The sequence below is a fragment of the Microplitis mediator genome, chromosome 3, assembly GCF_029852145.1.
Source record: "Microplitis mediator isolate UGA2020A chromosome 3, iyMicMedi2.1, whole genome shotgun sequence".
Classification (NCBI taxonomy): domain Eukaryota; kingdom Metazoa; phylum Arthropoda; class Insecta; order Hymenoptera; family Braconidae; genus Microplitis; species Microplitis mediator.
In genome coordinates, this window is record NC_079971.1 from 7,048,776 (window position 1) to 7,072,480 (window position 23,705).

At 30.8% G+C, this 23,705-nt stretch overlaps 1 protein-coding gene across 6 annotated transcripts in view; it reads left to right on the forward strand.

The window, feature by feature from the left end:
- The window catches only part of LOC130666156 (protein prickle-like), a 90,530-nt gene that overhangs the window by 2,002 nt on the left and 64,823 nt on the right, over positions 1 to 23,705 (forward strand). For 2 of the 6 annotated variants that reach the window (XM_057466944.1, XM_057466947.1), the window contains exons 2-4: positions 274 to 500; positions 1,420 to 1,568; positions 7,087 to 7,206. In XM_057466944.1, coding sequence (XP_057322927.1) covers positions 7,088 to 7,206 — 119 coding nt within the window. In that variant the 5' untranslated portion in view covers positions 274 to 500; positions 1,420 to 1,568; position 7,087. Of the gene's footprint in view, positions 1 to 273; positions 501 to 542; positions 1,569 to 7,080; positions 7,207 to 14,211; positions 14,244 to 23,705 lie in introns of those variants that run through there. The other 4 variants (XM_057466945.1, XM_057466949.1, XM_057466948.1 and 1 more) reach the window with 4 other exon arrangements.

A 23,705-nucleotide genomic window follows, 5' to 3' on the forward strand; every position in this document is an offset into this window, starting at 1 on the left:
TACCGACATTACATAAATTAATAAATTTTATTAATCTACTACTTTACTTTTCAACTTCTCTTCTTCATTAACAAAAAACAATTAAATTCTTCATCTCTATTTAGACTTCTCTCTCATTTTTTTTTTCCATAACATCAATTTCTAATTAAAATTTTTTTAAAACTGATTAATATTTATCAGTAAAAAAAAAATGTACATTAAGTGAAATATTGTAAAAAAATTGTTAAAGTATTAATGAATTCAATGTTAATATTCTATTTTGTTTTATTAAAGCGTATTTAACTGTCTTTGACGATGAATCCAACCTGTCTGTGAGTTCTTGTGAACGGTTGCAACCAGGAGAGGTGGGTTTCCAGACCGGCAGGTGGAGATGGTAGCTGGCGAACAGTTTCTGTGGAAGGAGAAACCAGGGGACCTCATCTTAAGAGTGAGGAGTCCAAGTTTAAGTGTTCTACGGCGTGGTGAACGTTTACCTGTCTCGACTCACCGAAAATTACACCGTAAGATCAATACACATATACATACATACATACATTTATACATAACTAGTTAAATGAAAAGCTATATCGCGAATTTTCCGCGAGGTTTTTAGGAGTCGTTATACATGTATTGCTGATGTACGTTAATAAATAAGGCTTTCAATCGAGTAATGATTGCGTGTATTGTAAGAAGCTTATATACTCTCGTGTGTGGAATGCACGATGTGTTTTAATGGTTTTGCTAGATCTTCAGGATAAAATAGCCGCTTACGGCGACTGTTCTCGTGGTAGTTTGTGTCCAAGACGCCGTCGAGAATCCCAACTGACGAGCTTACTTATTATACAATTGACCATAGTGGAGATAAAAAATCTAAAACAAAGAAAAATAATAAATATGTCTGAGTAAGTGAGTGATATTCCGCATACTCGGTCTCTATTTTTCCATCAGTACGCACTGGGTTCCATTTACTTTTACCGGTTCACTGACATTGTCCAGTTGTCATCGATTACCTTTTTTATCTCGTTATTTTCCTTCGTTAAACAATATAATATTATATAAATATATAAATATATAGCGCGTACTCAGTCTTTGTCAATAAGTGAAAATGATATTGAGAATGAAGTAGAGCGTTGTCTTGTCTACAAGTGAACCAACCAGTGTTACTCAGGGTTTATAATAGTACGCGTGAGTAAGAGAGATGATGTCGTTGGAAATGTCGAGACTCGAACGCCGGGGTATCGAACAACATCCTGATCAAATACCAAAGCTTCTCGCGGGTTTAATACATACGCGGGACACTTGTTCTGCTGAATACTTTGTTGGATTTCGGTTGTTTATACTGCAATTAGTGGTTTTAAAAGTGTAATTGTTGGTTGTTAATGAGTTTGTGCTGTTTTACCATTTATATATATGTTGAGAGTGTCTTATATATGTTTTCAGTTCAAATGTGAATAATTTATTGGTGCATGTGGACAAATATTAAACAAGTTCTTGAGTGGTTTGCGATAATCTTCGGAAGAAAGGAGAAAGTCGGATGAGAAAAAACTACGGTCGGCTGCATCTTTTACGCACACACTTTAAATAACCAAGTATGTAAATTTATTATATATATATATAGATGTATACTCAATTAGAAGTACTAGTGCATGTAAGATGCATATAAGTATTTTTCACAGCGTTAATTATTATTTTTAATGTGTCATTAATTTAGTATAATAAAATTGGCGCATCTAAGCTCGTTAACGAGCCGTTTTCATATGAAATATAGGACCGTAATGATAATAATCCGCGTACAAATTCTCAGTGGCTTCTCAATCGACAGCCGTCGTGATGACACAGCAGAGTACTCTGCAATGAACCTGCGACTACTACTTGTGTGTGACTAAAGATAGGGAAAGCATTCGTTTGGCGGAAGAACCGGAATTCCTTAAGAACATTAAATATTTAAAAATGCTAAAATACCAGTGGTGGTTCACATCTTATATGTATATATGTATATGTACCAAGTAACTTTACACGTTAAGATAAACCTGATCGACGATGCATTAATTATCGATACATGAAAAGATATAAGGTCATTGTCCCATTGAACATGGAAATGGTAGAACTTGTATTGACTTACTGCGTCCCCACGATGATGAGGAGTAACCATCATATATGTACACATATATGCTGGATAGAGAGTTTCGTACTGAAAAAGAACCGGGGCAAGTACAGGCGGTGTAGGTGTTCAATTTCGACACTGAAAGCGGTGTTAAAATAACATCGTTCAGGTGTAAGTATTCTTTACCGGTGTTAGAAAAATTTAACGGTGTTAAAATGTTTTTCGGTGTTGAAAATATTTTACTTTACACCGTTTTAACATCAGTATTTCAACACCGCCCACACCAGTGTTACTTTATTTTAACACCGCGCGGTGTTAAATTGAGTCCATTTTTAACACCGCTCTTTTTACAGTGCAATGATACATATAATGACAAATATATGTATACGTATATATATTTACTTGTCATACTTTTTTATTGATTAGAGTATTTGATGATTAAATTTCGTCTTACTAGATTCATTACAGTATTCTTTACACTGTAAAAAAACTGGGGTAAGTCCAGGTGGTGTATGTGTTAAAATAACACCGTCGCCAATGTAAATATTCTTTACCGGTGTTGAAAATATTTAACTTTGTGGATATTTTTACTTACTCGATCCCTACAGTAAGACAGTATTTTTATTAATTAATTAAATTATTGGTGATTGAAATGCTGGGCATAAAATTGTGTAATTTTTAAATAAATTACGTATAACATAAATAATTATTTACATAAGTACATAGCGAAATCGAAATTTCCTCCAGATAATCTATATTATTAAGAGAATAAGGAAAATTTTGTTCCCACCATATTTATATGATAGAATTAGTTAATGTTATTGAAATTGGTATCATCAGATAGGTCTTGACTTGAATTTGTGCCTTTTCATAGTTTAAACTCTTTTTAATTGCCAAGTATTGAGATAAATAGATTTATCTATATCATTCGAATTACATTTAAATTACGCGAGAAAAAAGACTATCGTATTTATTTTCTTTAAATAAATTAATACTTTAATTATTCTGTCACTAAATATGACTGAATGTCACTGAATATATAGCTATATTATTTATATCGCGTTACTTATTCCAAAATGACAGATTTTTCTACTCCCTTTTGGTTTTAGGAAGCTGCTCAAAGCCAAAAAAATGTGCATAGAAAAAAAAGGATTCATTGACACAAAAAATCTTTACTCGCCTTAAGAAAATTTTTACTTACCCCAAGAAATTTTTTGCATTGTGAATTGAAAACAAAAATTTATTTAGAACTAGAAAAAATTACTTGGTGCAAGGAATTATTTCTTGACCAAAAAAGCTTTTCGTGTCCCAAGACAATTTTTATAGTTAATTGATAATGCATAAAATTTCTTGGTGCAAATTAAAATTTTGTTGCGGCAAGAAATCCTTTTTTTCTGCGTATTTTATAAATTTAGTAGTGATATTTGGGCAGTCACTACGTGACTGCAGGTTGCTCGTATTCATTAAATTTTTATATTTTTTTTACATGTAATACATTTTTTTTTCTAATTTCTATACGTGGAATTTTTTGTTTACACCGATTTAACACCGGTATTTTAACACCGCCAGATTACACCGCTTACACCAGTGTTATTTAATTTTAACACTGCTGCTTTTACAGTGTAGAGATACAACTAAATACCAGAAATCATCAGCTTGAATGTCCTTGCCCTCAATCGACGTGGTCAAGATCTTGATGATGAACATCTTTATTCTCTTATCATTATTAGTTATACTTTTATTCGTTAATAATTCCTGTACGGAGCGTAGTCTCTTCTCCAGCAATTACGGAAGAGACCGCACGGAAGACGCTCCTTTAAAACAAGAAACTTATTCCTTTCTGGGAATGTTAATTGGTCGTTTCTTGAATTACCAACACACGTTGTCGATGCAGGCGACGGTGACATCGTCGACTTATAACGAGGCATCAAGAGCAAGAGAGAGCTACAACTGAGCGTTACATTACAACTATTAACATACCGCAGATAATCACGAGAAATGATGAGTTCTGCTTTCTATATCTGACTCCAGGAACCAACAATTCGGTAAAAACTCACTAATTACACAAGCACGCAGTCCCTTATTTGTGTCTTACTCGCGTTTTAGCTTTTTTTTGTATCCACTTTTATTCTTCTTACATCTTTTACTTCCTACAAGTGCGCGTTACCTCGTGTATTAATCGGATTGAAAGATGAGGAGAGAGTTTTGCACGCAAGCTCTTGAGTCTCATCTTGAGCGTGGGCATTTTCTTAGTCATATACACATATATTATATGTATATATGTATATACATATAAACTATTTACATGTCATGACTTCTTCAAGGTATTTTTCACTCTTGTCGATCTTATTTGATATATTGGCCGTATAAACTGTCATTTTTTAAATTTAAAATAATTAAAGATCTTGATACGACTATAAAATTTTACTACAAGCCGTAGAGAAACTACTGCTTATATTTAAACACCGATTTAATATTCAAATCACCTACTGAAAATAATTAAAAGAACATTCTTCAAATTTTTATATTTATATTTTTAAACGTATGATTTAAATTTTATTGGTTTGCTATTAAAATATTAAGCTTTATATCATTAAATTATTTAAACATATACACGGAAAAAACAGAATATCAAAAATTAATAATTGATAGTAATAAAAAGTGGAATCTGTTATTAATAATTAGTACTATTATGTACTTAATGCAAAGTAGTTTAGTAATTTTTGTAGATTCCTAAAAACAACTATCAATTATTTCAAAAAGTAAGTAAATATTATTACTTTTAGGTATATAAATACGTGACTTATTAGTGAAAATTAATTAATTTATGGCATACATTTATTAAAAAGCAATGATTGATCAAATTAAGAATTGCTATCTTAGATACTGATTTTTCCAGCCGAAAAATTGCAAAAGTTACTAACTTTTATTTTATAAATTCGATATCACTGATCAATTATTAGCTTAAAATATAATTTATTCATCATTATAAATTAATTAACAATATACATAAATCAAATAAGTGGTAAATAATAAAATGAAAAATTAGTATACTAGATACTGATTTTTTGCTCATAAAAATACCGAAAACTTTTAACTCTTATTTTATAAATTCTATCCTATTGACTAATAATTAATATAAAATGTTATTTATTTGTTATTAATGATTATAAATTAATTTATTATATACATAAATCGAATAAGTGGTAAATTTTTCAAATTTTTCTATGTTCATTTGAATAGTAATAAATAACTGTCGATACCAATTTATCGATTCTTTTTCATATTAATTTAAATATACGAAATTACAAATTTTGCTCTTCTATGTGTATCAAATTTGAATATAAATAATATCCATTTTGTTATATATAATGATCCTGGTTTGATATTAGTATACAAATATCCCTGATTAAACAACTGAATTCGACCGAATTAAAAATTTTAATTCTGTTATCTTCTGTCGAATTCTGCAAAACAGAATTCAACTGAATTGAAAATTTGAATTTGAATTAAACAGAATAAAACCAATTTAAAAATTTCAAATTCGTTTTAATTCAGTTTAATTCGGATTCAGAACCAGAAATTGAAGAATTATTTTCGAATTAATCAGAATTAAACCGAATAGAATTATTTAAATTCGTTTCAATTTGGATCAATTCTGGTTTTCCTGCCGAATTAGACAGAATTCATTTTCAAGTTAGGTACCGAATTAACAGAATTTATCTGAATTAAATAGAATTAAAAATTTAATTCTGTTTAATTCGATCGAATTCAGTTGTTTAATCAGGGATACTAATTTTAAGTCAAAAATAAACTACAAATTATTAAAATTTTGAGCATCATTTTTTTCCGTGTAGTTAATTTATAATTAATGAAAATAAATTTAAACACTGACGTGTTTTACGAATTAAAATATATATATTGGTTTAGTTTAAGAAGCTGATAGATATTTATTGTATTAAAAGTGAACTGTGAAGATTCACAGTTTCAGTCTGTAATATCGTCGAGGGAATTTATTTATTGCCCACATTATCGCGATGTTATTATTTATAGTTAATTTTTTATACTTGATGAGCGTAGTATTTATTTATTTTTTATTCTTCTGCACTACAATCACTGGTTTACTAACAGCAGCAGCAGCAACAGCAAGAGTCGGTGCAGGCAGAAATCGACTGGCGAACAAATTTATCGCGATGCTCATGGGCTCGTATTTCATTGTCGATCCCGTTGTTGATGGTGGATCCCAACACACACACATACACATACATAAAGAAATCCGAAGAAAGCTGAAGAATGGTATAGCTGATATATAAGTATGCAATGACAATGACGGAGACGAGCTACGAATCTCGGTTGGGTGTGGAGACAAGGGAAAAGACATTGAATGGCGTATAATGTGAGCATACTGATCAAACGACGGTCTCCACGCAGTTGAGTTCAATGTATGTTATATTTTTTTTCATGGTTTTATTGCAAGATCGGGGATTTAGCTTTTTTTTTATCAAGAAAAAGGATTAACAAAAATATATTGAGTATATGAAGAAACAAGGAAGATACAAGTAGTTGACTTGGTATATATATATATATGAGAGAAGAAAAGATAATTGCCTTGGTAAGGCCTTGTATACCTATACTACATATTCTCGGTTAATCGAGCACGATCGAAGGCCGCGTGGTGATCAAGGTGGTTTATACTTGGTACCTTAGCTGTGCTGTAAATGTACTAGTCTTGGCGTCATCGCGACACCATGCTAGCGCGTAGCCGTTAATTATGCACTTTGGTTATTAAATCGCTAGCCACGCGCAATTGCCACTTTACCCCTTGATTCTTTTCTTTTATACGCGAGTGATATGTTGATTAATTCGCGCTTACTTCAAAGTTATTTTAGAGTTTTATCTTAATTATTCAATTAAAAGTAGAGGTTCATATGGGCGGTGGATGTTATTATGGTTATTATTATTAATAAAGTATATAATAGTTAATAATTTAATTTGAGTTTCAGAATGCTCTCAGCCAGAGAGACCAGCGGTCAGTGGTCCAATGCTCCGACATCTGTTCACGGTGCGCCGTGTAGTCAATGCAGAGAGCTCTGTTCTACGGGTTACGTCCCTCATTTCTGGCGGTGAGTTTATTTTCACAATTTATTTATTTAGTAGTACGGCAAGTGGCTGTATGCAGTTAGATATATGATGCAAGTATACATATGAGGAAAACTGTGAGTTGCAATTAAATATATGGTTGGCTGGAATTAAAAATTTAAAAAATTCGACTGATTCGAGAGAAGATTTTTGATATTCTATTGAAAAACTGAAAAAGTCCCCCATAAAAGAATATATAAATATGTATAAAAAATATATTTTTGATAGCTAACTTTTGGCCGATTTTCGTATATATTTAAAATATATAAAAAATACATGTATGAAAATATACAAAAAATGTATTCAATATATATAGAAAATTATAAAAAATATATCGATATTATGATATAAAAAAATACAATGAAAATATATTTGTTATACATTTTCTATATATTTTTTTTATTAATTTTTTTCATGGGGGTTTCACCTAAAAAATCGATGGTTGAGTTGAAATCATAAAACTATATGGAAGATAGAGGACGAGACATAAAAATTATCAGCAGTTGTAGTTTTACGATTACGCTAAAAGTCTTATTTACGTTTTCCGCCGTCAAATACGTTTAAAATACGTTTTAATCACCATTTACGTCTTCAAATATCTAAATTGCGTTCTTAACGTCAAGGACGTTCAATTTATTTCGAATTTCGATGGAACCCTAATATATATGTTGTCTCTAAGAGTTTTTTGTACTTCAAAAAACTGTGTCCTCAGCTTTTGTCTATTTATCTCAACATATTTCATATATGTATATATATATAAATATATATAGCGCTGCGACTACATATCCGCAGATAAAATAACCGCACGGCAAAATATTCTTGAGAAAAATTTAATTAGGAAATTCTATTGCTTTTTGTAGTAAAAATATCAATAATATAAATTTCCTGTTATTAATAATTTAAAAAATCGCGCGCTAGTACAATACTCATTTATCTGATGGTGGGAATTTTTACTAAAATTAATATATATATAAAACCAACTCATAAATTTCCCAGAATTCTGACATATTACATAATTTTTCTACGTAATATTTTAACTAAAATATATGTAGAAAATCTACAATCGATGGGAAAAACTTGAAGTAGGATATTTTATCTTTAAGATTTTTTATCTTGTACAAATTCGAATCGAAGCGTCATGGGTATTTTATATTCGTTCAGTGTTCTTTCGCAGTAAAACATATATATGTAAAATAACCCGTAAAAAAAAAAAAAAAAAAAACGCGTCGACTATTCTAGACTTCATACCGTGAAAAAACGATGAACTTTTTTTACTTTTTAAACTACAAAAAAAATTTTCGATTGCATATTTTGAGCAGAACTCAGATTACTTCGATTAATAAAACGATTTTGAATGAAATCTTGAAATTTTTGCTCTAAAAATATATCAGATTAAAAACTTCTAGCATAATTTTTTGTAAAAAAAAAAACACAATTTTTCTAAGTGATTTTTTCTCTGTGTAAAATAAAACTGGAATTATATCTTATAAATTTCGGTATTAGCGGCACTAATATATAAGTGATGTTTGAATATCAAGACACAAGATAAATATAATACATGCTATAAAAAATACATGTTTTATGTCAGTGTCTATATACAAGACGCCAGCATTGATAACTCACTTATTTTTCTATACAAATTAGTTAATAACTTAATATTTTCATTTTTTTCAAATATATTATAATATATTATAAAATCGAGGCATAACATATTCATATTTTATCACTTGATAATTTATCAATCAATTGGAGAATAATTTAGTGGCAGGGAGAAGTAGTACGTCAAGGTAAAAAGCTTTATTAAGATAAATTGTAATAAAGAATCGGTATAATTTTACTCTTGTTCATCTCTCTTAGCGTTTAAGTTTCTCTCGTTTAATATCCTTGTAATCGTTGGCAAGGTCTCGTTAAAACCTCTAACTATCTCTGAAGTGGTTCGGCTTTCTAGCCATGTGCGAGTAGCAGTTATTATATATATATATATATATATATGTATATGTATGGATACGAAGAACGTACGATAAAGAAGACTGAAATGAATAAAGAAGGCATTGAGAAGGCAAGATTGATACGAGAAAAATTAAAGATGAGAGAGTATAAAATAAGTTCGGTGAAGTTTAGCGAAGATGAAAATAAAAAATAATGAAAAATAATAAGAAGCAATAAAAAAGGTGAAAGAGTTGGATAGAGGAAGAGGAAGAGGTTAAAAAGAGTTGGACAATCGTTTCCCATGAGGTTATAAGGTCGATACTCAAGTTAGGTATCAAGTGAATCGCGTGCGTACGACGGAGATGAGATATATAACCATGTATGTAAGGGTGAACAACAACTCTTGATTCTTGTTGGAGTTGGATTCTTGGCGTCTACGACGAATCGCCCCGACTCTCGATGCCAAGTCCAGACGGAGCCTGGATGCTGCGCGTTACTGCGCGTTGCTCTGTAATTAACATACCAAACCTCCCTGGCGATGCCTCGCTGAATCTCCCTCACTAAGACTGACTAACGCTTCTCAAACTTTTCTCGCACATCGAAAAATTATTTGCATTCAGAGGATTTTCTATAAAATGGAAAAGTATCGCGGAGGAAAAATATAGGGAACTTTACTCACGCAGACAAAATGGATTTCTTGGCGAAAAAATTTTTACTCGTCTAAAAAAAATTTTAATTCTGTGCATTATCAATTGAAAGTAAAAATTTTTTTCTTCAATTCATAATGCAGAAAATTTCTTGCATTAAGAAATCCTTTTTTTCTGTGTAAAAATATGAGTTTAAATTATATGAGTACGCCAGTAAATATAAACCGCATTAGTAAAGTTTACTATATGATTGGTAAAATTTACTCCAATATAGAAAATTTTACTAAATTAGAACGGAGGTAAATAAAATTAAATTTTCATTAGTTTTTCAACTCTTTATTATTACTGTTACTATTGACGGCATGTCTAGTGTTGATGTCAATTTTTATATTTAAAAATAACTTGACTTGACCGAGATTCGAACCCTGATCTCCCGCGTGCGAATCCTGCCCTCAGTCTGTCGGTCCGACGTCTCCTTTAAACGAAAGTCTCTAAACTTGTAATACATATTCGTGTCCGCTATCTCTACCAATTGTTAATTTTATCGATCTGCTTTCGAAAAATTACAAACCGTTTAGTAATTTTTAGTTGCTGTTTAATACTCAATACTGCGCTATTCATCTGATTTACAGAAATTACCAAACAGATTGTAACTTTTGCATATTGTAGAGAATTTAATGCATATCTTTAGTTAGTTTTTATATTTTTACAGAATAAAAATCGTTAAATCGTATAATGAAATGCATTACTCAACGTTTAGTAATAATTTAATATACTCTTTATAAAAATTGCTGTTCTATTAATAAAGAATACAAATTAATTAGTAATACAAGTAATAATATAGCAATTTTTCATATAAGCATACAGTAATAATTAACATTTTGTGATTTTTACTATACATTTAGTAATAAAAAGTAAAAGTAATGTATTGATTAATGTGCATCAGTATTTCTTACTAAAATATATTAAATACTATTATATTTTCGAGACTCGTTTTCTCCGTGTAACAGTCGTTTTATACCAGTGTCCGCGTTGTATTAAAAATAAAGATATATGAGCTCCTTTTATAGATTTCATTATATTTCAGAAATTAATTTCTTATACTTTTATTTTTTATTTATCAATATTAATTGACGATACAATCTATGTTAAAATATGGCGTAGAATATATCAAGTATACGGTTAACGCTATCGAGAGAATGTATTTATTTATTATTATTGTTATTTTCACTCATTCTTTTTTACTTCCACGAAGCATCTTGATAGTCTTACCATCAATATTAGATCCATCTATATAATTATAATGTATATTTCATGTTTAATCGCCTATACCTATTATTTGTAGATAAATCATTAGTTTTATTTTCGTGTGTATGTGTATAGTATTTAATTCCATAGCGGTGATCAAGTGAATTATATATAAAACATGAGAAAAGGATATAAAAAATGTATCATCTTTGCTGTAAATGTTTATACGTTAGTATAACTAAACTGACACTGGCCAATGGCCGAGACGAAGTCCTACTGAAGCAATGGCAAGATCGAGGGAAAGAAAGAATGTCGTTTGTGTTTCGTCCGACAAAAACCAGAACCCCCTTTCTGCTCCGGGCACTTTGATCCAGTAAGAAAGGAAGAAAAGAGACCAACAAGCTTCTTTATATCCTCTGAGTAACAAACTAACTTTCAAGTGTATCTTCAAAAGTACATTTAATTTATTCACTATTAAACCATTTAGTTTAGAAAGTTTCCTCAGTTGAAAAGACAAATTTTCCTGACTTTGTTTTTTTTTCTTCAAATAAATTAGTCGTTAACTCTATTAAAACTTTCAGATACTTTTAACGGTAAATACTAAAAGGCGATTTTATTTTATTTTTAAGTATTTTTTTTTAGAAACATAGCTATTGTAGGGTCGCATGTCGCAATTTTTGAAGAATTTTACTGAAATATGTTTCATTGTGCCGCGAAATGCCATCAGTTCAAAAATTTATATACCCGGATCAAAAAAATAACTTGATTTTGGCGTGGTTTTAAAAAATTGAAAATATATTAAGTCTAGCAAGACAAAATCATGTCAAATTTAAGTTCCTTTTTGAATAAATAAAAACAACATATTTTAAGACATGAAAACACATGCGGTTTTGACTTATTTTTAATTAAGGTGTCTTAATAAGTACCGATTTACGCCAACTAAGTCAACTTAAAGTTATGTTGTCTTGGATTTTAATTACTCTCTAAACATGAATAAGTGAAATAAGTGACCACTTTTTGAAATTAGTGGTTCGGCTTGCATTTGGAATTAGTAAATATTCACTTATTTTCACTAATTCATGTTTAGAGAGTGGTTGTCTTAAATTTTTGAGTCAAATAAGTCAAACTTGACTTGAATTTGACTCAGTTGACTTAAATTTTTAAGTTACAGAAGTCATATTGAAGTTGAAAAAAGTATTTGCAGCCAAAATAAAGTTAACGAAGTCAAAAGCAAACCAAATAAGTCAAAAACAAGTTATTTTTTTGACCCGGGTATATATAAATATATATATATGATATAACGCGCCATACACGGAGAAAAATGTTGGCTCAAAACCTACTAATTTTTATTATGCTGTCGACCAAACGTGAAACAGGAAGTGAAGCATCCAAAAATTTATTATGCTCTTATAAAAAATTATTATGCCGCATCACAATTATTATAATGTATGAAAGTAATTGTTATTAAAGCTTATCGATAAGTTTCTCGCGCGTAGTAAGTGTTGTGATACAGCATAATAATTTTTCGTATGATCATATCATTGTGCTCGAGCACAATAATTTTTTGGATGCTTCCCTTCCTGTTCCAAGTTTGGTCGACAGCATAATAAAAATTGGTAGGTTTCGAGCCAACATTTTTCTCCGTGTAAATGGATGCTGGCTACAATTAATATCGGATCTTAATGAAACTTGATACACTTATTCTTTGGGAAATTACCTTGATCAAGTTCGAAGATGAAGAAAATCGATCGAATAGTTTAGAAGATGTGGTTTGAAATTTTTTTGATTTTCGTAAAAATAGCATTCTTTATTTTATCCCTAAACTTTTGAACCGAAAGCGATAACTTAATTTCGTAAAGTAGTCCTACATCTTGAAGTTCGTAAATTAGCTTCAATTTTCACTACATAACTTGTGTTTCATAACAATTTCTTCTGACAAATCGATAATCTCGAATATTTGAAAGTAAATGAATAAAAAACAGTTTTTTTGGAAATTAGGAAAATTTCCTTCTTCCACGAGTTTCAAAATAATCGATCGATTTAGCGCATCTTTAAATCCGATTAAAATAATTACCCAAAAAGTAACTATAAAATTTCATAAGTAAGAAGTATTTCTTTCCATTCCGGGTATGGTCGAATGGCTCTTTTTTTATTTTTCGGAAACAGTTAACTTCTGAAGATAGAAATAAAATATTTTTTGTTTCAAAATACCATGTAACAAACGTACGAAAAAATTTTTTTCTGATGAGGTATTTTAATCGCCGTATGTTTACCTTTTACATATATTTTACTTGTTCAATATAATGCGCGTAGTCTAAGAACCAGTTGACCACTTGACCATGAAATTGAATATTTATCGCAAATAAACACTAAGTGTAACTTGGCTTATTATATATATTTTTAAAAGATAAAAAACATTTTCAAAACGTACAAATGGAATGAGACTAAACGTTTACCAGGTCTACTTTTGTTTTTTACGAGACACCATAGCTCCGCCTTACTGTTTGTTAATGAATTTCAACGATTTTATATACATTTTATTTATCCGCGTAATTTTAATATTAAAAGGTATTATAAAAAATAAAAAATTAAAATTAGATATACTGAATGACAGGCATAAAAATAAATATGAAAATAATAGGCTAGAATATGGGCAAGATATCAATACGATAAACGTGGATCGTAAATTTTATTGATTTTATTGAAAGATCCAACTCGCTTTTATGAGACGCATTACGAAATATATGTAGTTGGTTAGGAATCCGACATTCTATAACAGCAGCAACAAGTGTAGTTCGGTGGCTTTGAAAAAAAAAAAATATGTATATATATTTATCTGCTTTCATAGGTTTCCGACGGATATTCCCATGGTTAAGATAAGTCTTGATAGTTAAAAGTATTATTATATCGTTTTAAACTTGTGGGTTCGTTCAATAGTAATGAAAAAAACACTAAACTGTACATTTAAACATTTATTGCTACTTAACGGTATTTTATTAAGTTTTAGATGCATTGCATTCTTATACTTTACTGTATATTTTCAAATATTTATAGGTATAAAAACGAACTAATTCTCTCATATATAAATATTATTAACTCAAATGTACGTGTTAATTGTCACTTAATAAAAATTACAAGAAATTTGTAATGTGCATTGGAACAAAAATTTCTTTCACGAGAATGTTGGTGCTAATTATGTAAGTTTTATCGCGCATTTTATTTAATTAATATGATAAGAATCTTAATGTATGCAAAATTTAATGCACGTAAGGGAAATCTGGTGCGATGGGGTATGACCGGTGGCCAAAGCAGAACGGGTATTTTTTTAAATTTATATACGTACATTTCATAATGGCACAATGAATATCATTAAAAAATTAAAGTATGAAAATTTTAAATTTTTGTAGGAATTGAAAAAAGGAGTTGAAAAAACTCCTAGTGAAGTTTCCTAGTGAGTAAATAAAAGGAAATAATATATACACTGGAAAAAAAGCCTGGTTATCGCAACGATCTAAAGTATTGCTAATGGTAGTTAGTTATCATACACGGAAAAAAATGAACTATGTAAATTGAGAATGAGAAGTAATATAATGATAAAGTGGTCAGTAAATACCACACGGAAAAAACATAGGTGCTGCAACAGGATGAAGTCCTGTGGGAGCAACAGGACAAAATTCTGTTACAGCAACAGGATTTTCATGTGACAGCAACAGGATTTTTCCTGTGGAATAAATAAGATAAGGAACAAGTTTCATGTACTAATTTTTTTGGCCGTATAATGAAATTTCAAAATTTGGAAGAGATTTCAATTAAAAAACAAAAATCAATTTCGAAAACAAATTTTTATTTTTTCCAAACTTGGAATTTTTTTTCAAACTTGGAAATTTCATTATACGGAGAAAAAAATTAGTACATGAAACTTGTTCCTTATCCTATTTATTTCACAGGATTTTTCCTGCTGCTGTAACATGAAAATCCTGTTGCTGCAACTGGATTTTGTCCTGTTGCTGTAACATTAAAATCATATTGCTGCAACAGGATAAAATCCTGTTGCAGCGACTATTTTTTTTTCCGTGCATCATTCTAAATAGTAATTTTTTCATTTACGATTGAAACGTGAATAATTACAGGATAAGTATGAAAATTTATTGTCTATGAAAGAAAAATTACTATTTGAACTATAAAAATCGTAACTGATACTTAGAAAATAGACGACACGTTTTATAAAATTTACTATTTGAATGTGAAAATTCCCTATATTGACAACCGGGTTCCGGGTTGTAATTTCAAATAGTAATTTTTAAAGTTTATTTTTTTCCGTGTAACAAAATGTATCTCTATATTAACAATACGTATTGATGTATTTACATTCTGGACTGCTGTGTTAACAATTTGGATTGCTATAATAGCACGGCTGCCCAATTTCAAAACACAGTAAGTGACAAATTTTTCGAAACCGATTTTTTAGTATGTTTAGTTCCCGTGGAGTCTTGTGAACATGATTCGATGCATATTTAAAAAATTTTATTTTTGTCAGTTACTGTGTTTTGAAATTGGGCAGCCGAGCAGTCTATAGGAATCGTTCCAACAGCAATACCAAGTATGGGGAATATAACCCAAGAATATGGTTATATTAACAATACTTTCATTCAAAATTGAAGATAGTTAATACAGAAATCTAGTATTGCCAATTTAACGATACATTTTGTTATGAAAACTATCTACCATTAGAACCCTGTTTAGAAAATCTCATAGAATCCGATAAATTCTCATAAATTCCCATAGAGAATTTATAAGAGTGAATGAATTCTATGAGAAGTGCTATAGTTAAGTATAGGGCCTTATACATTAGGGTGGGTTGAAAAAAAACTTTTTTTTTGTTTTTCTTAGCATGGGGGTAGAATTTGTACCTTATAAAAAAAAAAAATTGTTCAAGAAAAAAAAAATTTTTTTACTCAACATTTTGAGGTGGCCCACTTGTTTTTTAAATAAATAATTGATTAAACGGGATAGTTCCAACGAAAAGAAATTTTTTTTGTCCAAAATCGTGGAAAACATCTAATAATTGTCGAATGTGATTTTTTTTTACTTCACTTTCATTATAATTCAAAAGAAAATGCTTTTTATTTTTGGATTTTTCACTTAAATTACAAAAATAATAGGAAAAAAATTTTTTCAACCTCTGACTTTCAATTAGCTTTCAAGGGAACACCCTACAGATTCTAGAACACCATGTAATTTTTTTCGTTGAGACTACCCCGTTTGATCAATTATTTATTTTAAAAACGAGTGGGCCACCTCAAAATGTTGAGTAAAAAAATTTTTTTCTTCTTGAAAAAATTTTTTATTTTATATGGTACAAATTCTACCCCCATGCTAAGAAAAACAAAAAAAAAGTTTTTTTTCAACCCACCCTATTATACATATAGCTATAAGAATCTATCGGATTTTTTAAGCAGGGAAATTACTCTAGCGGATCCGAATTATGGTAAATTATCGTATTTTACCGTAAATTACCGCATTTTACTGTAAATTTGTCACATTTTAGGTAGAATAGGCAAATTCCGGTAAACGCTAGTAGTTTGCGGTAAAAACACGGTAGTTCATCGCATTTTTACCGTAAAACAATGAAATACTTCGCTAAAGTAAAATGCCGCGCTTGTCCCGTACAATACCGTAGTTTACCGCAAAATAACCGAAATTTACCGTACACGGAAAAACAATAGGTGCTGCAACAGGACGCCGTCCTGTTGTGACAACAGGATTTTCCTGTTACAGCAACAGGACACATCCTGTGGTAGCAGCAGGACAAAATCCTGTTGCAGCAACAGGATTTTTTTTGTGGAAGCAGGGTGTGTCCGGTTGCTGTAACAGGAAAATCCTGTTGCCATAACAGGATTTTGTCCTGTTGCTACAACAGGATTTTGTCCTGTTGCAGCGCCTATTTTTTTTTCCGTGTAGTTCTTCCGAATATCGTAATTTGGATTCGCCAGGATTAATACTTCAGATGGTTACGATAACCAAATTTTTTTCAGTGTATATTCAAAATTATGGAGTTATGAAATCTTTAGAAAAAATTTCGTTGACCCCGAAGATTATATAAAAAATAATATTTGATTTAATGGGCAATAATATTTTTATATCTGTCATAATACTTTTGATATCGAAGCCACTCACATTTCGTTTTATGTGCTCTCTTAAATTTGAAATAGTGAAAATAGTGACTATTCACTATTTACTAGTGAAAAGTATGTCACTAATTCAAATATTGGTATACTTTTCACTGGCAATAAGTGACTACATTCACTGCTGAATAGTGATTGTCACGTGATTTTCACTAATGCGTTTTTAGAGAGTGCACTCAGAAAAGTTTTTCATGTACTCATAAATACTTTATCGTACTTTTGGCAAATGTTCGTTAACTATGATCTTCAAACACAAAACAAATGAATCAATGCAGTAATAAAGATCAAATGCTTGAGCTTTTCGATGTTACGTAATTAATTTTATTAAGCCGAAACGGAATTTTCAGGCAGTTTTTTCTTTCTGGTTCTAAAAAAATGCCACTTTGACACTATATTGTATGCATAGAGGGGTGCACTCTGTTTACACGGTGTATCACGTGCTCGTTTGTCAAGCATTAAACACTGTGACCAGTCTCACTCTCTTTGTCCCCGGAAAAGGGGTGGCGTCTCTCTTGATTAACGAGACATTCCTGTACATATTTGTAGGGTCTACTCTGCGTGCTTACCCCTTTAGTATTGTAGCCAGTGTTTTACTGCATATTGCTTTGATTATTTGCCGAAATCACTCACGTTTATAGTGATGATCCACACCTGTCTGTCGTAACTCTTTACTGCAAAATTATGTAATGGTACATGAGCAGAGATGCCCGTTGATGCCGAGTCAAGTTCACTTTATTTCATCAGTGCGTTCTATTCTGTGGTTAGTTATTTAATTCAGGTTTAAGGGTGTAAGGTTAACCGGTCGTAACCACATAATATGTATACATGACTGTGTTTATAGTAGACTATAAACAAGCTGGATACACACATATTTGCATATAAAATGATAAAATCTGTCGGCTTATCCATTATGAATGGAGGAAAAAATTTTGACTTTATCAGAGCTTTTGCAGGTTTAATCGGTATCAGTTTACACTTAAGTAGATAATATTTTTTATATTCTTACGAGTAACGTAATATTCTGATAATGTGGCAATCCTTTGATGACTGGATGTCAAGAGAGAGAGTGAGGGAAAGAGGATTTGCCCTCTCATATAAACCCGTGGGATGCAATACGGCATGCATGCATCAGCAGAACACAGACTCACGAGAGGATCGATCGTTGCCCCATCGTGGATTCATCGCGTTTAATGCCCCAAGTATAGAAGTAGAGGAGCAAGAGGAATGAACCAGAGAGCTCCATCGTATACATGTGTGTCTGTGCATACTCCCGTGATAATCGATGGCTTGCGATAAGCCAGATAAGCTATTCTCTGTTTCTATCCCCGTGAAAATGGCTTCACTTTTGTTATCGACCGATACATTTATATAAAACTCGGTAAGAGAAGCGATAAAAAAAACAGAGCTATCGTCAGTTCAATGAAAACAAATATAATCAATAAAGTAAAGTGGATAAAATAACCAGGACATTTTTTTTATTCGAAAATGTTTTGACTATCCTCGAAGGATTATTTTACTAATAACAGGATTTAATTGAAAACACTGGAAAATCGGGAGTTAATTTGGACTGATTCCGGATTTTATTCAAATCTGAATTCACTCGGAGTTCCGGAGTGAAAAAAATCGCTTCCCACACGGAAAAAAATTCACTGTTGCTGCAACAGGAGGCATTCATGTTGCAGCAATAGAAAAAAATCCTGTTGCAGTTGCAGGAAAATCCTGTTGCTACAACAGGATTTTTTTCCTATTGCTGCAACATGGCTGCCTCCTGTCGCAGCTGCAGGAAAATCCTGTTGCTACAACAGGATTTTTTCCTGTCGCTGCAAAATGAATGCCTCCTGTTGCAGCAACAGTAAATTTTTTTCCGTGCATACGGAGTAAATAGGGCGTTTGTTTTTTCAGTGGAGTGAGTTTGGAGTCATCTGAATTTCATTGAAATCCGCACTCACGACGATTCGGAATTTTAATATTGAAATAAACTCCAATTCGGAGTTCATTTAACTCCAAGGGGATTAAATAAAATACACAGTCATCCATACGCTGTAAGAAATTTTCGGAGTAAACGCGGGTTAAATCCAGATTGAATGCGGAGTAAATGACTTTTTACTTATTCAATGCTCTTGGAGTAAAATTCACTCCAAAGGGGTGTTTATTTTAACATTCAAACTCCAAATCAGAGTGAATGCGGGCTTAGATAAAATCCAGATCACTCCGCTGAAAAAATAAACTCCCTATTACTCTGTGTGCAGAGTAATTTTTTTCTAAAACTCCGGATCTTCAGGTGACGGAGTGAGTTAGGATTTGAATGAAATCCGTAATCACTCCCGATTTTTTAAATGCCAAATTTATGTAAATTGCAACATTGATATTTAAGGCGGTAATTTCTATAGAAAAGTGTATAAATATCTAAATAAAATAATATGACAGTACAGTGTTCAGTACTTGATGAAAAGTGTATAAGAGAATGGAGTATCTGCGATATCATGTTAGCGTGAGGGCGGAAAATTAAATAGGGTGAACTCTTGATTAGTTTGGCAATCCACTCTGACGACGTACTGCCCTACCACTGAGTACTCCCACGCTTAATCCAGCATTATGAATATTTTCTCATTCTATGCCGCTATAATGCTCGAGGGAATATCCCTATTCAGGTTGCATTATATTTTTTCTTCACCCTTTTTTGCTTTAATTTTATAGTTTTGACATACTCAAGTACAGTTACTGGCCACGTGTGGGCACATTCTGGCCAAGAAACCATCTTACGGTCTTACGGCAGTTTTAGGGTATTAGCTGAAAATGACAAAGATTAAAGCAATGAAGGAAGAGAAGAATAAAATATATGAAAACACTCACATGCGGACTTTTACGACAATCCACCTTCTGAATTACGATCGCATAGTCCTGCAATAAATGCTCGTGTATATAATACTATATAGTAGAACCGCACACTTAATATCTGTTTTTTTTTCTTATATGATACTTCTTTTGTCAGTGTGTTCGTTTTTATGATTTTGTGTGAAAGTTAGCAAAAATATTGAATGACCTGTAGATTATTTTCATTTCTACTACAATTATTTTTCTCTATATTTTCTAGAGACGATAAATAAAAAGTTACTTTTCTTTTCTGTTAATTGTCATACAAAAATTTATACGGGTATTATTGCGCTGTACTTTTACCCCTCCATTGTATTGTTGTAGTTACCTTTCTTGCTCACATATTTTAGGTTCCGTTATTTCAAACTTTTCGAAGCTCCTGTAAGCTTTTGCTGGGTTTTCTCATTGAAGATTACTTCCGCTAAGAATGCGCGCCATACTCACTGGTCGATTAGTCCCTGTGGTGAATTTAAGTTTCAGTCGAATTGCCAAGAGTCGCTCCGTTGCTTTCGTTTCAATGTTTTCCAGAGCCATGTCTCTTTACGAGAATTTCTATCTTTAATTGTTCATCCACCTATCCAATGAGAGAAATAAAGAGAAGAATTTTGTTACAGGGGAAGAGAGTAAGTAAGAAAGTGGAGCTTAAACGACTCCGGAAAGTAATCTGCCTAATTACCCTGCAAGAGATTCATTCTTGCCCGTCGAGTTGGCCAGAGGGTGTACCAACAATAGCATTCTATATAACCGTCACTTACACGAAATATTACACCGTGATGCATTCAAATATTTTTTATATACTTTATCCAACTTATTTTTCCCGACTTACAATATTGAAATTCAAAATTTATGGTAATTTTATATAATGCCCCCACATAAAGGAAATTTAAATAATGGTAACAGACATTGAATATTATATAGAGAAAGCTTTATTTAACGGATATCGTAATTTATATATTATATAGCTATGATTTACATGGCACATAATAACAAGTGTTAAAGACCTTAAATATACGGAGAAAACAAGTCTTGAAAATATAAGAGTATTTGATATATTTTAGTAAGAAATACTGATGCACATTAATCAATGCATTACTTTTCCTTTTTATTACTAAATGTATAGTAAAAATCACAAAATGTTAATTATAACTGGATGCTTATATGAAAAATTGCTATATTATTACTTGTATTACTAATTAATTTGTATTCTTTATTAATAGAACAGCAATTTTTATAAAGAGTATATTAGATTATTACTAAACGTTGAGTAATGCATTTCATTATACGATTTAACGATTTTTATTCTGTAAAAATATAAAAATTAACTAAAGATATGCATTAAATTCTCTACAGTATGCAAAAGTTACAATCTGTTTGGTAATTTCTGTAAATCAGATGAATAGCGCAGTATTGAGTATTAAACAGCAACTAAAAATTACTAAACGGTTTGTAATTTTTCGAAAGCAGATCGATAAAATTAACAATTGGTAGAGATAGCGGACACGAATATGTATTACAAGTTTAGAGACTTTCGTTTAAAGGAGACGTCGGACCGACAGACTAAGGGCAGAATTCGCACGCGGGAGATCAGGGTTCGAATCTCGGTCAAGTCAGGTTATTTTTAAATATAAAAATTGACATCAACACGCTAGACATGCCATTAATAGTAACAATAATAATAAAGAGTTGAAAAACTAATGAAAATTTAATTTTATTTACCACCGTTCTGATTTAGTAAAATTTACTATTTCGGAGTAAATTTCACCAAACATATAGTAAAGTTTACTAATGCGGTTTATCTTTATTGGCACACTCAAATAATAAAAAGAGCCATCCGGCCTTACCCGGAATGGAAAGGTAGATTTCTTATGTAAATACAATAAAGCTACAATAGTGTAATTAATACTTATTTTGTAAGCTTAAACATGAATTTCAAGGAAATGAGTTATGCCTTATCATTTAGAAGTTATTAGAAGACTAGCTGCAAAAATAAGCTTTTTTTATTTTGTGTGAAATTTTCGATAGCATCGAAATTGTTAGAAAATATGTTTAAAAAAATCAAGTACTACAGTGAAAATTAAAGCGAATCGTCCAAATTTTGAGATACTTTTTACAGAATCGAGTTATCATTTTCGGTTCAAAAGTTATTTAACGATAAAGCCAGAAAATTCATTTTTATGAAAATGAAAAAAAATTTCAAACACCCACAACTCCCAAACTAATCGACCGATTGGGCTCATCTTCGAACTTGATGAAGGTAATTGTCCAATAAATAAGTGTATAAAATTGTATTAAGATCCGTCAAGAATCGATATGCATACATACATACATAAACTTTTGAGTGAATAGTATTTTTTGACTACTAGGTAAAATGAGATATATGGTAGCAAAATTCTTTGATAATTCGATCACGAGACCCATTGCAATAGTCCAATTTCTAAAGAAATCTACTTAAAAATGACTAAATATAAATAAAAATTTAATTCTCAAGACTGTAAAAATTACACAATTTTATTAGCTTTTCAAATTTACAATAAGAATTTTGTAATTTTACTCATATTATTAACTAAAGTACCCTACATTTTTTCTTCATGTACCGGACAGACAACTGAAGTAGGTTTAATAAACAAAACCACGTGCCATGACATTAACTTTGTGTGAATATCTAATATCCTGTCTTATAACGTTGACTCTTTTCCCCTTTCTGTCACGTTATATATATCTACTTTATCATTTCAAAGATAATAACAATTGAAACAAATGTATACAACTTTTCTAGGAAATATTTAAGTAAAGTTGTATATTTTCTTTGAAAATTATCAAATTACTGTGGATAACAAAAATTCTTAAATAAATGTCACTTGTAATAATGACTTTATTAACAATCTACTTTTTTTTCGATAGAAACTTCAGCAATATGCAATCCTGAAACAACTTTTTAAAATTATTCGCAAGAAACTTTTGAAATTTTATCATACTCATTCTGTTTATGTGGCCGTTTAAACTTTTTTTTTTTTTTTAAACTAATTATATCGTAAAACCGGTTATTTAAATCATCTTAAAGTATCGTTTGTTAGACTTCAATAGTGAAAATTTTCAACATAACATATAAAATATTAGTAACTTGAAAAAATATAAAACTCAATGGCTTTTGATGATAAAAAATATTTTTTTGTTTTTTATTTTTCTTTGTTTAGTGTATTTTCATCTGTTTGTTGAGCTTTTTACTAGTGTCTGGGCATTGTCCTCCGTCGAATTGTCGTCTAGGAGTGCTGGCGCCCGGCAGCGTCGCGACGCCAGACGTCCATATACCCAGACTCCATTCTAGAGCCAAGTTTTTCAGTAGATGCAAAAATGAACTCACGATAATAGTCAGGAAAAAAATAAATGTTCTACTTGCAGCACATAGTTGACGTTAGAAAATATTTCTATTTATAGTAAACGTTTACGCTGCATTTGACAAAAAATTTTTAAAGCATTCAATCAGTTCGATTTCTTTATAAAAAAATACTATAAAAGATTATTTTTTATTCCGCTAATAAATTTTCGGAGAAAAAAGTTAAATTTTGATTTTGCAGTAAATTAATTACAGTTAAAATAAAA